The sequence below is a fragment of the Trichoderma harzianum genome (assembly GCF_003025095.1).
Source record: "Trichoderma harzianum CBS 226.95 unplaced genomic scaffold M431scaffold_9, whole genome shotgun sequence".
Lineage (NCBI taxonomy): Eukaryota > Fungi > Ascomycota > Sordariomycetes > Hypocreales > Hypocreaceae > Trichoderma > Trichoderma harzianum.
The window spans coordinates 1,347,224-1,363,233 of NW_020209257.1; the positions used below are offsets into that span (position 1 = coordinate 1,347,224).

The following is a 16,010-nucleotide window of genomic DNA, read 5'->3' on the forward strand; positions in this document are numbered from 1 at the left end:
TCCTACGGAGAACCAATTGTGATGCAAAATAACTTGCCCGATTTGATACAAGTCAATAGATACACAAGAGCCTAGTAGATGTACAGTAAGAGAAAGCCGTGTATCAGTTACCCCGCTATACGACTAAATGGCAATGCTCTTCTCATGGAGATGAATCATTGTAGTGAGTACCAAAGGTCATTAGCAGTAAGCAGTTGAAGAAATTCCATTTACGTCAATGGGCACAAGACCTATTACTTTGTCTATCTAAATCTAGGCCTATTTCAGTATGCAGATCGACCGCAAGGCTCACCACCACACAAAGCTCCGTATGTCCAAAGCTACCCTATAAGCCATTATAACAAGCTAATATTCCCATCACAATACTACAATAAACAAACAAATACCATCTCAATGGCTGAGGCAGAGAAGGGTAATGTGAAAATTAGAAATTAGACATTAAAACTATCTCATCAACAGCAAAGCAGACAATTCAGCCTCATATCCAACAAACATCACCAACCACAAATCTCAACCTCTCTCTCTCTCTACGATACTTCCTCTCCATCGCCCATACTCCCTTACAACCCCCTGCACATCCTTCACCCTCCGATCAAACATTCCCCCTACCCACCCTCCTCTCCAACCTCCCCATCCTCTCATGCTGCCTCTCCACCAACCTCACCAGCGTCTCAATCATACTCCCCTGCTCAACCACAACCTCCCTCAAACTCCGATTCGCTCCATCAGTGCAAACAAGAGTCGATCTCTCCTGCAAATAAGACGCCTGCGTAACAACCCCAGTAACCTCATCATCCTCCTCGCTCTCATCACCATCATCATCGTCATCGTCCTGTGCTTCTTCCGGCTCAACGCCCTGCTCCCGCTCAAATCTCCTCGCTCGATCCTCACACGTCTCCTCTTCCCCCGTGAATATACTCTCCCCTCTCGGACACTTCTCTTTCCCTCCCTACTCCCTCCTCACCGTCTTGGGGCTCGAAGAAGAAGATGTACTCCCCCGACTCCCCCGACTCGCCTTATCCGCCTTCTTCTTCAAACACCACTCACACCCACAACCCCTCTCCCCATAAACCCCATCAACCTCCATCGTCGGAATCTTCACAACAGCAGGCCCCCTCATCCGATTCGTCCTCAAAACCTCATCCACATCCCTCGGCACAACCCCCGGCGGCGCATCCTCCCCAGCCCTCTTCTCGTACCTCCCCTTAAACTCCATCCACCAGCTCTGCCTCGCGCACTGCGACGCCCCAAACATGACCCTCAAGATGACGAAATGGCCCCAGCTCGGCGCGTTGCACCGCATGTACTCCGCCAGCGGATGGTCCAGCATCGAGTTTTCTCTTTCTGTGACGCGGGCCCTGGGAACCCACTCGACAAAGTCACGGCGCTCGCCCTCCGACCATGACTGCGATTCGGTCTTCCATAGGCTTGTAAGACGACTGTAGATGTGCCAGTCAATAATGTTGTACCCACTGTAGGGAGGAAGAATCGTCATTCTTCTCGCCGAGTTCATCGAATTCACCGCTCGAGATGGCGTTGTTGAGGAGCGGTTCGACGTGCTTCGGCTACGACGACTGTGCCAGCGACGGCGACGCCGCAGTAGTACAGCTTTTCCTTCTGTATCCATTGATTTCCTGTCGATACCGTCTCTGTCACTTCTTAGCTAAATCCCACAAAGTACGGCTACAATATAGTTAGCCATCCGGATATCGCCCTTCACGATACTAGGTGCTCCGCGACTAACCTCGTTAGCAAACTATAGTTCTTCTAAGATCAAGAAAGCCGATAGATCGTAAGAAAAGTTTCAAGCTTCAAAGAAGAGTTGACTAGAGGGTCATTTAGTAGCACCAAGAGTAAATAACAAGCCTTGCACCTCTGGCATTACAATAGACAGACAAGGAAAAAAAAGGTTGACGAACTGAGGATTGAAAAATCACAACCGATGCAATTTTGACAGTGCTCGGTCCCACATTGAAGCGAACGGTTTGAAGAAAATCGAGCCCTGACAAAAGTCACTCGTGGAGGCCAATTGCAAACAGCCGTACTTTTGCGTGGCCATTTGCATATCGGCCATATACCCCTACTGTTTGCTGTTTGTATTCGCATCACTCAATTCAAGAGTCAACGTCATTATCCCTTCTAAACTCTGTATTAATACTATACCAATAATTGTATACCTATACTACACCAGAAAGTAATGAGAGATGAGGAGGGAAGAGAAAACCTGTTTAGCGAGCACCGTTGTGAGCAACCAAATTGGGGGTATCGCTCGTGAGTTCCTTCGCTTTACCCTCGACGCCCAGTTCCAGGATTCTGTCTCTCAACTGCGTTGCATTTTGCGTGTTTTCCAAGGCAGCCAGATACAAGGCAAGTCCGGCAACGTGAGGGGCCGACATTGAAGTGCCACTCATGGTGTTGGTCGCGTTCTCAGTTCCAGTGAAGGCTGACTCTATGTGGTAACCAGGGGCTTGGATGTTGACTTCGGGGCCGAAATTGGAAAAAATAGTCTGTGTCCATTCGCTGTTGATGGCACCCACAGCCAAGGCCTCCGCTGCTGATACAGGAGACATTTTTCGGGCCTCCATTCCTGCGTTTCCAGCTGCGACGACGCTGAGGATTCCCAATTCAAAGGCAGCATCAACGGCACGATTAAATGCGAAAGAAAAGGGACTTGCTGTCTCAGTGTCAGTTGATTCCGTCCATGTCCATTCTCATCAGCGTCACTCACCAATAGACAGGTTGATGACGGAACGGTTTTGGCGGCCTTTGAGCACAATGTCTTGGACCGCCCATGAAAAACCGTGAAGTACGTCCGAGACGAGGCCACTGCTGCCGGGGAACACTTTTACGCCGATAATTTCCGCCTGCTTGGCCACGCCAAAGGTCTTGCCCGCGATGATTCCGGCAACGTGAGTCCCATGTCCCATGACGTCCGACAAGTTGCTGGGATCTACGCTGTACCTAACCGAAGCCCGCCCACCGAATTCGTCGTGCTTGGTAAAAACGCCGGAGTCAACCACGTATGCAAATGTGCCATTGCCCGCGCTCTTGTCGTAGCGGTATGACTTGGCACCGGGCTTCTTGCTAGACAAGGCCGCAAGGCCCCAGGGGGCATGCCGTTGCGTCACAAGCTTCCCCTGTATAGTACAGAACTCGTCTAGCTCGATTTCTGCTACCTGAAGACACCCAGTTGCGTTAGAATAGACAGATTCATCGGCACGACTGGCTATACTCACATCTGCATCTTTCCAGAGCAAGGCGATAGTGTCTTTATCGAAGACTCCAGAATAACCCCGGTAGTCACCAATGGCAAATGTCTTCCCGACTCCAGAGGGTCTGTTCTGCTCATCGTTCAAGGAGTTGTGGTGGTAGGTGTCATTTATTTTGGCGAGGTGTATTGCGAAGGCAGAGGGCGAAATGTTCTTGTGGAGAGTCACAATGTACCTTGCCTCGTCCTCAAGGGCGTCTACATCCAGAACCGAGCCTTCTTTGGTGGTTTTCAAAGGGAGGGCTGTGACGTATGGCGTGACAGTGAACAAGAAGAGTGCAAGAGTCCTGAACCAGGCCATCTTTGCCGTTGTAACAGAACAGATGTGACCGGTGATGAATCTGATGAAAAGTAAATTATATCAGAAAAGAGTGATAACCCAAAAGCCGTATGCTCAGAGAGCTGATGTTTGTGGAGAGTGTGAAGAGCCCATGTTGAGTACGTAGCCGAGATATAAATACAGAGCATCTATGCGCCTGCCTGGATTAGTAGTTGCTTGTTTCCTTCTATGAGGCCATGCACCTGCATTTTGCCCATTCTCTTCGCCTTCTACAATCTTGCTAGCAGGCTCCACGCCTTCTATCTGCCACTGTAAAACCGAGCAGAGTTTGGGCATGTCGCTACTTTGGTAAATTTTAGTCTGTTCAACCAATCACCATTCAATGCAGTATCCTCTTGTCTTCATATAAGGGAGATATCACTGAGAGAGTCGAGCAAAGAGAGGTATGTGAATGTAGTCTTGTATATAGTAGTAGTATCGATATACCTAATGACTGGTGTATAAAAAAGAAAAGCAATACAAAAAAAAAAAAAAAAGAAAAAGACAAGCTGTCTATGGTTCCCGTATCTTAAATCCCAACCGCTGCTTCTACCCAATGTAATGCATCTTCGCACCATTTCTTTCCGGTTAGATATCCCAGGTATCATGCTCCAAAAGACAAAAGAAAAAAAAAGATGAAATAACCCCGTATCCATGCAGATATTACTATGTACAGGAATCTGCCTGCCGAAACTCATTGATGCTCGCGGTCAACAGATTCCATAAGCCCAGCTGACGCACGATAGCCTATGCCATGACACCGTTGGCTTCGAGCTTGCCCAATTCCACTCCCTTTGGCGTAGCAGCCACCTCGGGCTTCCTGACTGGCAGAGCAGGGAGGGCTTCGACCTCTTTGCGAGTAATGTTGAGCTTGTCCTGCGACAAACCCATTGACTTGAAGAAAGAGACGGCCTCCTTCCACTCATGCTGCTTTCGATCGCCGGACCACTTGAGCTCTTCACCCATGACGTCGATAACACGAGGCAGTGCGCGCAGTGCGTTCTCAACGTCGAGGAAGGCAAGGCGAGTTCGGCGGGAGATGAGGTCGGCAGCAGTGCAGGCAGCTTCAGACCTCACACCATGGCGGATTTCGGCTTCGATAAAGGGAAGCGTGGGGATCAGGCGAGTGGCGGCAGAGTTGGAAGCTGATAGAACGGCCCAGGCGCGGTCGCCGTAGTTGTGGGCCAGATGATGGGCAACATCGGCATCGACGTGGTGAGCCTCCATGAGCTGAGAAGCGAGAGACGTAGAGTAGCCATGGGCTCCGATGAGCGGAACATCCTTGGTGATGCAGCGGCCAGTGGTTTGAACGCCAGGGAGACCGGCGCCGCTAATATCGGGGAGTGCAACGGCAGCTGGAGCAAGGCTAAATGTCTTAACAGCCTCATCGACTGCGTCCTCAGCCATTTGGCGGTAGGTGGTCCATTTACCACCAGCGCAGGTCAGAAGACCGGATGGCGAAACGGTGACGAGATGGCTTCGTACGAGGGATTCGGTGTTTTTGGCTTTGGGGTCTCGAACAAGAGGTCGGATGCCTATATATACTTATTAGTCAAAGGTCTTGATGTGGCTGCAGCAGGGGGAGGGGGGTTATGCTTACCAGACCAAGTTGCCAGAATATCAGATTGGCCAAGCTTCGCTTCGGGCCGCAGAAGCTTGTTGACTTCCGTCAGGATAAAGTCCACGTCTTCCTTCTGCGCTACCGGCTCTTTCTCGATTTCGCAAGCGTTGTCTGTGGTTCCGGCAACAGTGTATCCCTGCCAGGGCAGCACAAACACGACTCGCCCATCGGAAGTTGCCGCCTCGAGCATGCCCATGCCGTTCGGGCACACACTGCCGGGAAGCATGACGTGGGCACCGGAAGCGGGAGCTACAAGAGTCATGCGCGATGGGTCGTCCATGCGCTCGACAGCGTCGGTAAAAGGTCCGGTGGCGTTAATGACACCCTTGGCGCGCACGGTGAACTCTTTGTCGCCGTTGCCCAAAACATCTCGGAGGGTCGCGCCGCGGATTCTTCCGTTCTGGTCCTTGTCCAGGCCAGTGACTTCGACGTGGTTCAGGACAGTGGCGCCGTACAGCTGGGCAGTAAGCGCAAGAGAAACGTTCATTCGGGAGTCGTTGTGCTGGCCATCATAGTAAATCAGCGCGCCAACCATGTCGTCTGAGCGCAGCAGAGGGAAGTTGGCGAGAGCCTTGCTTTTGCTCATAAAGTAAGAGCCCTCGATGCCCTGTGAGCCGGCCAGCAAGTCGTAGGCTTTTGTGCCAATCCACATGTAGGGGGCCTGGAACCAGTTCTTGAGGGGCAGCAGAATGGGAAGAGAGTTGGAGAGGTGAGGCGAGATTTTGAGGAACGTCTTGCGCTCGTGCAGCGCCTCCATCACCAGCTGCAGCTGGGAATAATCCAGGTTCATGACGGCCTTTTCGAGATAGCGCACGCCGCCGTGGACCAGCTTTGTGCTTTTGGAGCTGGTGCCCGCGGAGAAGTCATCGCGATCCACGATGGCCACCTTGAGGCCTCGAGTGACGGCGTCGAGCGCAATGCCGGCGCCGGTCGCGCCAGCTCCGATAATGAGGAGATCGTACTCTTCAAGATTCTCGTTTGCTTTGCTGTGTCGCTTCAGCTCAGCCAGCTGCTCCATCCGGGAAGAAATGGCGGGGAAAGATGGCGGAATGATGCGGCCATTGCTGTCTCGCTTGACTTCCGCGATCGGCTTGTGTGTAGCGTGAGATATCCTGGTGCGAGAGTAGAGAACGGCGCCTCCAGCCGTGGCGACGACGCCGAGGCCCAGCAGAGGCCGTCGAAGGCTTGAGAAGCCTCGAGACATTGTGAAATTCGTAAACGGTTGTAGGAGGAGGGGCACAAAGGAATTGCTGATGGCAGGGATTCCTCCAATGGCAGGGCTTGTGTGAAGTAGAGTGATTGATGAGGCTTTAGGTAGGAGATTTGTCGTGGGGGCGAGCGCCTCTTAAAGGAACAGGAGAGGAACGAGGGGTCCAGGTAGGATCTGCAAAACAGAGGAGCAAGGGGAAGAAGGAAGATTTCCACGGGAAGCCAGAAGTGGAATAAAAAGGCGAGAAACAGCCCAAAAATTTAATCAGAAGATAGGTTTTGCGTCAGATGAGGTGACTTCAATAGTCAACTGAGACTGAGCTCGGTGGACGATGTCCGACCGACGTGGGTCAAACGAGATTCCGCTCGATATGACGATCAGGTTGGGGGGCCTTGGCGGCACTGATTCGTGGAACCAAAGGGGCGAGTGAGGAGCAAAAGAGCAGAAGGGTGGGAAGAGGGAAAAGGCAAGGCTGTTGACCAAAGATCAATGTTTATTGAACCTGTGGCTTGTCTAGTTTTTCTGCACGACCGGCCTCGCAATTCTCCACGTGGTGGCTTGTGTGTTTTGAACGCTGCGAACCAGGGGCTTGTCGTCGAAGCTCTTATGATTTCCCTTTTCAAAACTCTCATTCTGGAGCCTTGGCCGTCATGGTAACCTCAGCCTCCATCCCCAGTGATGTCACGCTGGGAAAGGACTCCCGAAGCAGAGCCTGAACCCTCACTTTAGACCTGCGATCCCGGTACAGCCGGTTCGGAAGGGGTCTGGGCCGGATTCCCTGAAAGGTTCGAATTGCCTCCTCCAGACCAATCACGCCGCAGGCCGTCCTCCGGGATACGGACTTGCGCGGGTCCTCTTCTCCAAACAAATGCTCGGAGTGGGCCTGAAGTCTAGATTTGGGGGCAACTCGGGGTTTGAGCGAACCGAAGACGACAAGCCACGCGTCGAAGCTAGGCATGTGAATGGATGGAGATGGTGAGCGGTTCGGCTGTGGCTGGCGACCAGGGCCTCAATGTTTGAGGGGTTCGGGAAACATTCGGTAGAGAATCCCCGAGCTGGACACTCTTGAAGCTGTCACGATCACGAATGCAGAAAAGTCGCGATAATGCTCTCATTTGATTGCTCTCGTCATTGGCGGAATTGCAAACATTCCGTCTCATGATCCTAATAGTCGCTTTTAACCCACCAACTGCTGAGACGCATTCTTGGCGATTGAAGCAATTGCTTTGCGATAAGCTAAAAGGCAGAGACAATCTCGTCGAAAAAAATTGGGTTACGTTGCCTCAGTCGATGCTCTGATCACATGTCATTTGGGTCTGTTCGGCCCCCCGCACAGCCAGCCACAGCACAGTTGGGGCTTCACCAGCCACAGTTTGTCAGCCAGCCACAATATGCACGCCGGATAAGTTTCCCTCGACATTAGCCAGGGTCTTTTTATCCGCCAAACATCCAAACCAAGCCAAGCCAAAACGGACACTCTTTCAGCTCTGCTTTATACGATACGAACCCAGCTGCACTCAGCTGATGACTTGACAAAATCAATTGCTATTCAGCTCTCCGGAATGCCAATCATGAGCATGCAAAACCTCTCATTCTCGGCTCTCAAGCCGCCGCACCATCATCGCACGTCATCTTGAAGCCGAAAGGATCAAATTACTTCAAACCTCGGCCTCACCAGCACCAATTACCTATACTAAATCATTCCGCCCAATCCCGTCAACCTCACGCCGGGTTTTACACGGGAGTGGCAAACCGTTTCGTTCAACCTCACGTTTTCTCAGTCTGGATCCCCCCCAGTCCCCTTCCATCCGGGCACGGACTCAGGGCGTGTGCATACTCGATGCCGCGTATCACGCAGAGGCGAAAAAAAAAAGAGACAGGAATCCTACCTGCCTTCCCGCACCAGCTCCACACAGAAAAGCACGAGGCCAGGTGACCATGTCTGCAGCCTCTCTTGTCTTTGCTGTATCATCCCCTCGCTCCCCGGGTCCCCCATGCCATGCTCGGGGAAGCCCGTGCAGCCCTTTTTTTTGCTTGTGAGCGGGCGATGGATCTCACACCGCAAGGGTTGAAGGAGACAACAAAAGATAAAAAAAGGGCTTGGCAAAATGGCTGGAAGATATCGCTTAACGACGCTTGGACCGGTAGCTGCCGGGGGACATCCTGTCAGAATCTCGCGATGGTGGCAATGAGCCTCATCGGTGTGCGGGCATGCTGTAAGGCGGCGGTGATGAAGACAATCTGCGCTCTAGTAGTGCTAGAGTGTTCGGGTTGCTGCCGGTTGGTTGAAGTGGTGATACGCAGAGATTGAAGGAGAGTTCCTGCAGATATTGGAGCTACGCTGTTCTCATTCAATCTCTCATATGTCATGAGCTGCAGTAGTTCTGCCTCTTGAACTTGTAGGGTAACAGTCAAAGTACTGTAGCGTTCCAGTCTGCCCATCTCCATCCAGCGCCTCAGATTCATCGGGTCTATCACGAAAATCTCCGACAACGACCCTTTATCACATTTCATCACATTTCATCTCGCCATCTCTACCGCCTCGCGTTGTCATTTTCCAACAGGCTGGTCCAGCTGTACGATGAACCCCCGTTTTCAGGGTCCCATCATACACGTATCCTTGCACCGCTGTTTCCCCCATCTCAGGACATTCGGCAAATAGTCTTTCACACAGGCTTGTTGATGCCCAATGGTCCGGTGGTTGCTCCTTTTCAGGGTGAATCATTATACTATTATCGCTCGCTAAATTATCAACTATACTTGTACAACCAACCCATACTCCGTGTTTTCATAACACATACATCCGAACCCATGAACCTGTTCATCAAGCACACCCATCATGCTTTTTTCTCCCTTTTTTTGTTTGGTACAATTGGCCCACATCGCTTTCATTACCCCCGAGTTTTACCACATACCCTTTTTCTGTAATTTTTTCCGAGACCATCTCGTTCTGTTTTTCATTACGTGTCCGGCATTGATAAGCAGCAGTCCTTAGACCTTGTTTTCAATGGCTGCCGGGTGGGTGTTGGACCACACGCTCTTGCGGGGTCGCATCAGGCGTTGAAGACCCAGCATCGGAGTGTTGATGGGGCTGTTTCCAGTAAAGATGAAGACGTCGTACAGGAATCCGCCAAAGGCGCAGCCGCAGAATGGGGCAACCATGGGAATCTGCAGTACATGGTTAGCAACAACGAATCATGCATCATCACCGTCAAAAAAGGGGGCCCAGGGGAAAAAAAAGAAGAAAAAAAAGAGGGATGCGGCATACCCAGAAATAGTAACCGCCTGCGGACCACACTTCATGGCCATATCCAATCATGAACGACACCAATCGGGGGCCAAAGTCACGAGCAAGGTTGATGGCATAACCAGTCTCCCAGCCGAAGCAAGCGCCAATGCCAAAGATGAGGAAGAAGAGGCAAAGCGGCATCAGATTTCCGGCTCCAATGTTGTTGGGATCCGCCAGGGCGAAGATGCAGAACATGAGGATGCTGCTGGCGATGAACTCGGAGAAAAACATGCCCGTCCGAGTCATGAATGCAGCCGGATACGTGCAGAAGACGCCCGCGGTGGCGGTAGGGCCGGTCACGGTTCGGATGCCAGCACCGCCCTCAAAGGCATCGAAAGCCGACTTGTAGTTGGCGTACACAATGGCGGCGCCCGTCATGGCTCCCAGGAGCTGAGCAAGGGCATAGACGGGGAGCTTTCGCCAAGGGTGGCCGCGGTACAGACAGTTGGCAAAGGTCACCGCTGGGTTGAGGTGACCGCCGGATTTGCCGCCGACATAGACGCCGAGCATGACAGCGATTCTGTTTGCTACCATTAGTGATCAAGCTCTTACACCAAGGTTTACTGCAACACGCAGTACGACTTACCCCCAGCCCCAGGAGATGCTCTGATAGTCACCCTTGGTACCACCGCTCAAGACGACCTGTGCAACGACTCCGTCACCAAAGAGGATCAGGGTCATTGTTCCCAGGAATTCTGAAAAGAAATCCTGGCAGTAGCTGCGAATCTTGCTCCAGGCCAACTGCTCTTCCTCTAGAGGAGGCGACAGCAACTCCATTCTTGGGGCATCGTCGAGGCTGGATTGGCCCATGTTGGGGTTGCGTAGAGGAAGAGGAGCGGCTTTGTCAATGGAGAATTCAGATGTTTCTTCAGAATGTGACATTGGGATGCTGTCCTTCGAATGTATGTGTGTGTTGAGAATTGGCAGAAAGAATTGGGGTAGTGTTTCAAAAGAAGGAGGGTGGGAGGTGTTGTCAAATTATAGTTTTTTAACCCCCTTGGGTTACAGGCTTGCAGGCTTCGCGATACTACTTATCAACTTCACCCGCGGTTAGGAAACCGAAGAGCTATTACGTCTCTCCTCGTGGGGCCTTTTACCCACGCCCTATAACAATTGAGGCTGGCTGGGGATGGGAGCAGCAGAAAAAAGATCGGGTAAGTCGGTGGTGCAGACGCAAACGAGATGAGGGGGTGAGCCGAAGATGACAAGATTCCCACAAGCTGACGGACGGTAAGAGATTGGAAACAGATCTGGTCAAGCAAGGGCTTTTCTCAGAGTGTGGATCTCGAGAAATCGAGAACACGTTCTTCCCCGCCTCAAATACGGGGATGAGATGGGAGCTTTCAAGGACTAGGAACAGACGGGAAATGAATCAAAGCGCTAGGAATCCAATAACTCGGGCTCAGGTGATGCCAAGGTTGCGAATAACGTTGGCCGGACGGGTGAGGGGAAGATGAAATCGAATGATGGGGTTTACCGAACAACGACCTGGGGCTCGGGTTTTTTGATGCGCAAGGCCGGGGTTTATCATGCTTCAACACACGCGCACACTCGGAGGCTTACACCGAATCAGGTCACCCTCAATTGTGCCATTGCCTACTACTGCTGCACTCCATTACTACTAGCACGAGCAGTAGTAAAAAAGGACGGAAGACTGGCGGGCAAAACGGTGTGACCGAGGTTCTACGAGTAATCTGGGATGGAGTGTCTTTGCCTGCGGAGGGGAAGGGGAGGGCATCGCATTTCATACCCCCCCTCCCTGTCAAGATGGGACATGCCATATTGACGGGCTAGGGCTTTGTGAGACTCTCGTGGGATTTTGAGGACCGCCGGCGTGTCCTGACTACCTGGCTATCCACGCGCCGGACCAGGCCGGATGCAAAATTCTTCTTAGCGCGCAAAGAGCGGAGTGAGACAGCAGCAGCGCATCTGCTGTCAAGAAAGGAGAATCCGGCGGTGGGAAAAGAGAAGAAAAGGAGAAGGAGAAAAAAGACGAAGAAAGAAAACGGGACACAAGTCCATACTTGAGGGGCTTGTTGGACAAAGCACGACGACGCACAATGATGGAACCCTCACAAACAACAGACAGATCAGCACAACCAACATTAAGCTTCTGGGGCCCTGTACATACCTGTACATACATGAAGCCGGCCCTAGCCATGCTTGATGCATGGATGGAGCGGCGTGCATATCCCGATTAGACAAAGACGGCATGCCTTGTGTGTGCACAAGTGCGAGGATTAGTCTTAGGGCATGGGACTGGGCCTCCCATCGTCGCTTCACCGGGGGAGCCGCGTCTGTCTGGTCTGGTTCAATTTTTTTTCCCCGACGCAGTACCGTTTACTATTCCATTAGTCAAAAAAGGTGTGCTGCTTCAGACACGGGCGCTTATCCGAATCCTGGCTGGGATGGTGTGTCTAGGTGTCTAGGTGTGAGACCTTGCAGGACTGGCCTCAGCCACATTCGGTATTGCAATCCCAAGCTGCAGCCCCCATCCTCGCTATTCTTTCCGATCAAGATCGCGACGATGGTTGGGGTTTCCCGAGCGTAGCGGCTTCTAGCTGCGTTCCAGAGCTTAGGCGAGCAGGACCGAGGCTAGCCATAGGGCTCTTCTGGCGCTGGCGAGGACAGCCGGACAGCCTATGAGGTCGGGCGGCAGAGCCCGAGTTGGCCTCTCGGCGATGTGGGTTTGCAGCGTCTTGATTCGGGCCCCCGGATTCGAGCTCGGGATGCTGATGCCCGAAACGGAGGCCCATGCGGGAATCACGCGGGGATCCTTGCCGCGATGTGGTTGTGGTTGTTGCTCGAGCGGGAAGAGCAAGGCAAGGTGCGTGCAGTAAGTCAGCTTCACGACTAGCTAGCTACATTAGCTGAGCCGAGGTCAAGCCCAAGCACAGGCACAGGCACAGGCACAGGCACAAGCATCTGCCCATGGGGAAGCTTGTTGGGGCGTATAGTAGTCGTAGGAGCAGTTGGTCCTTGTTAAAAAGTCGTAGACGCAATGCGACCCAGACAGTGCAGGCCGTGCCGTTAGCAGCTAGTCATGTAGCATTTTTGCGCCAAATGCTGTGCGTCAACTTGACGTTCCGCGCCTCCACCAGTTCGAGCGAGTTCGGTCTGTCCCTCCCAGCTAATTTTGGCGCTCGGTCTCGGCTCCGTATTCTCCAGCCGTTTCTCTTCCCTCGTGACCGTTTGCGCCTCCACAATCTGGGGATTTGGATTAGACTCTGTGGATGGCGGGGAACTGAGGGGTAGATCCCACGCGGTTCCTTAGTGCTGAAGCCAGTGCTAAACACTGCCTAAAGCAAACTGTCCCCTGGCCTGGGAGCCTCGATTCTCTCCTGGAAAGAATTGTTCCGGGAGGCGAGACTAGCACTGAAGCCACTATCGGCTTGCTAGTCCATCTTGCTGGGGGACAGCACCAGACATAAAGGCCCCCTACCAAGCCACACCTTCGTACCACACCACTCATCTCATCTGGCCTTTCTCTTCCATTATTATACCACCTAATTTCCCGTCTCCTCTTGTCCTTTTTGTCTCATCTCATCGGTCGTGATCGCATTGCCAGCTCTGCTCTGTTGTGTCTGTATATTAAGACGTCGTTTCTGCCCTCTCTCATCACCTCTTCCTCCTCCTTCTTCTCTTTCTCGCCACCCAATACTTACCCCTCCTTGGCCTTGTTCGTACAACAGGACCAACAACTTGTGAATGCTCTCATCCTTTTCCAAAAGACTCAAGAGCAAGAGATTCAGAAAGTCCAAAGCCATGATCCGACCTACCTTCGTCGGAGCCATAGACCAGGGCACCACAAGCTCTCGGTTTCTCATCTTCAACCAGAGGGGCGAGGTGGTTGCCACGCATCAGTTAGAGTTTGCGCAGCACTATCCTCATCCTGGGTAAGTAAATCTGCATGTACACGTAATATGAGACAAAAGATGAAGAGAAACTTATCAATCGCGCAGATGGCATGAGCATGATCCTGAAGAGCTTGTTTCGTCTGTAGAGACTTGCGTTGATGGCGCTGTTGTTGAGTTTGAGAAGCAGGGTCACAACCGCGAGCAGATTGTTGCCGTTGGTATCACGAATCAGCGTGAGACCACTGTCGTCTGGGATAAGACGACGGGCAAGGCGCTGCACAATGCCATTGTCTGGACCGATGCTCGATCCCAGGAGCTGGTTCGCAAGCTGAAGCATCGTATTGGAGCTAGTGAGCTCATCAGCCGATGTGGTCTCCCTCTATCAACGTATCCCTCCGTTAGCAAGCTGTTGTGGCTCCTTGAGCATGTAACTGAGGTCAAGGAGGCCTATGAGCGTGGAACTCTTGCGTTTGGCACAGTCGACTCTTGGTTGACGTACAAGCTGAACGGTGGAACAGCCCGCAACATCCACGTCACAGATCCTTCCAACGCCTCACGGACCATGTTCATGAACCTCGAGTCGCTTAGCTACGACGCTGATCTCATTGATTGGTTCCGCATTGACCGAAACAAGGTCAACCTTCCAAAGATTGTGCCCTCCTCAGACACTGAGGCGTACGGCTCTCTGGCAACCACTTCGCTCAAGGGCACCAAAATCACCGGATGCTTGGGCGACCAGTCCGCCGCATTGGTCGGCCAGAAGGGTTTCACCGCCGGTCTTGCCAAGAACACTTATGGCACCGGTTGTTTCTTGCTGTACAACGTAGGCCCCAAGCCAGTTATCTCGACCCACGGTCTCCTGACCACTGTTGCCTTTGATTTTGGCGAGGGTAAGAGAATGTATGCCCTCGAGGGTAGTATTGCCGTGGCTGGATCCAGCGTCAAATTTTTGGTTGACAACTTTGGCTTTATCGAGTCGTCATCCAAGCTTAGTGCTCTTGCTGAAGAGGTCGAGGACAATGGAGGCTGCACTTTTGTCACTGCTTTCAGCGGTCTCTTTGCCCCTTACTGGATCGACGATGCCCGAGGAACCATCTTCGGCATCACTGCCTACACCCAGCGTGGCCACATTGCTCGCGCCACGCTCGAGGCCACATGCTTCCAGACACAAGCCATCCTCCGAGCCATGGAGAAGGACAGCGGAAAGCCGCTCACTGAACTCCTCGTTGATGGTGGCATGTGCAACTCAGATCTGATCATGCAGGTACGTTAGCAGCAGGAGAAGAGAGGACACTCGAGTACATATAACTGACAATTTTCAATCATAGACTCAATCTGATTTCACTGGCATCAGGGTCAACAGACCAGGAATGCGAGAAACCACGGCGCTGGGTGCCGCCATCGCGGCTGGGTTGGCAGTGGGTGTTTGGAACAGCTTCGAGGACCTTGAGAACGTAAACAACGAAGGTCGCACCTTTTTCAAGCCTCAGATCTCAGAGCAGGAGGCGAGCAAGAAGTTTGCTCGATGGGAGAAGGCCGTTCAGATGAGCAAGGGCTGGTTGAACGACGAGTAATGAAGTACTTTGCGAGAAGGAAAGCATGTAATGAAATCTTGTTAGTCTAGCAATGTTTAATACCACGAGCGATTTGCTGTCATTTTCTATGCATTGAACGTGCGGACTCTTATCGGCCGAGAGATACTGACTAGGCAAGTGGTGTGAGCAAGCACGCACGCATGCATACCTGTACCTACATGCCCCTATCACGATCATGACATGTATCGTACATTGCATTGCACCTTGAAAGGTCCGAAAGCTGAAGGTCGGTTGCAGTGACATGGGATGACACCCATGTCACCCATGTCACAGCCTTCAATCTGACGTCTGACTGCAAGCGCCGTGGCTTGGAATATTGCCAATTATCGCAACCTCGCGTGGCTTGCACGTGTGCCAGTTAGAGTTGGCCGAGAACATTGAAGCTAGATCCATGGATGCATGCACGGTTGGATGCTCACCGAGGCGTGTCTCGGACCCCTGGCCCTCGGTCGAGATCCCACTTCATAAGGCTTCGGGGTCGATTTACCGGCCTCGTTGATCAGCACATGCAGCATGCAGTGGCTCGGTTTTCCAAGACCGAGTGTGGAGATGCGAGCGGATCGTCAAGAAGGATCACTGATATGGAGCTCCGTTTTGCTGGGCTTTGCATAACGGAAGCAGTGGGCGCTAATTCCGTACCAATTGGTCACGCTGAAGGAGGGTTTTTCGTTGCCCACCAAGTAATATCGGATGATCATTTTCCTTGTCCGGAGTAGAGTGTGTGTTTAGAGGCCGTTTGACACCTCGGCCGCTAGCGAATGGAACGATTGGGGCCGCTGGGAGAAACTCTGTTGCTCCGCATTCTTCTAGACGATGGTGATGGCTTCATGGAGTACGTGTAAACGAGTATA

At 52.3% G+C, this 16,010-nt stretch overlaps 5 protein-coding genes across 5 annotated transcripts; 1 reads left to right on the plus strand and 4 right to left on the minus strand.

Moving 5' to 3' along the window:
- Positions 1–592: 592 nt before the first annotated feature.
- Positions 593–1,627, minus strand: M431DRAFT_89590 (hypothetical protein; the record flags this gene model as incomplete). Its single annotated transcript, XM_024924040.1, is given in 2 exon segments — positions 593–949; positions 965–1,627. 2 exon segments carry the CDS (start codon positions 1,625–1,627, stop codon positions 593–595), a joined length of 1,020 nt encoding a protein of 339 aa, XP_024772648.1.
- A 572-nt stretch (positions 1,628–2,199) lies between these two features.
- M431DRAFT_522070 (hypothetical protein) lies at positions 2,200–3,569 on the minus strand (the record flags this gene model as incomplete). The annotated part of the gene is made up of 3 exons (XM_024920491.1): positions 2,200–2,674; positions 2,729–3,176; positions 3,237–3,569. The coding sequence occupies 3 exons, from the start codon at positions 3,567–3,569 to the stop codon at positions 2,229–2,231; spliced, it is 1,227 nt and encodes a 408-aa protein (XP_024772649.1). The 3' UTR covers positions 2,200–2,228.
- Positions 3,570–4,334: 765 nt separating this feature from the next.
- On the minus strand, positions 4,335–6,412 carry M431DRAFT_484064 (hypothetical protein; the record flags this gene model as incomplete). The annotated part of the gene is made up of 2 exons (XM_024916171.1): positions 4,335–5,122; positions 5,188–6,412. The coding sequence occupies 2 exons, from the start codon at positions 6,410–6,412 to the stop codon at positions 4,335–4,337; spliced, it is 2,013 nt and encodes a 670-aa protein (XP_024772650.1).
- Positions 6,413–9,409: 2,997 nt separating this feature from the next.
- Positions 9,410–10,484, minus strand: M431DRAFT_90014 (hypothetical protein; the record flags this gene model as incomplete). Its single annotated transcript, XM_024924099.1, has 3 exons — positions 9,410–9,586; positions 9,687–10,227; positions 10,294–10,484. 3 exons carry the CDS (start codon positions 10,482–10,484, stop codon positions 9,410–9,412), a joined length of 909 nt encoding a protein of 302 aa, XP_024772651.1.
- Positions 10,485–13,472: 2,988 nt separating this feature from the next.
- Positions 13,473–15,138, plus strand: M431DRAFT_7458 (hypothetical protein; the record flags this gene model as incomplete). The annotated part of the gene is made up of 3 exons (XM_024922241.1): positions 13,473–13,603; positions 13,670–14,828; positions 14,893–15,138. The coding sequence occupies 3 exons, from the start codon at positions 13,473–13,475 to the stop codon at positions 15,136–15,138; spliced, it is 1,536 nt and encodes a 511-aa protein (XP_024772652.1).
- Between the last annotated feature and the right edge of the window lie 872 nt (positions 15,139–16,010).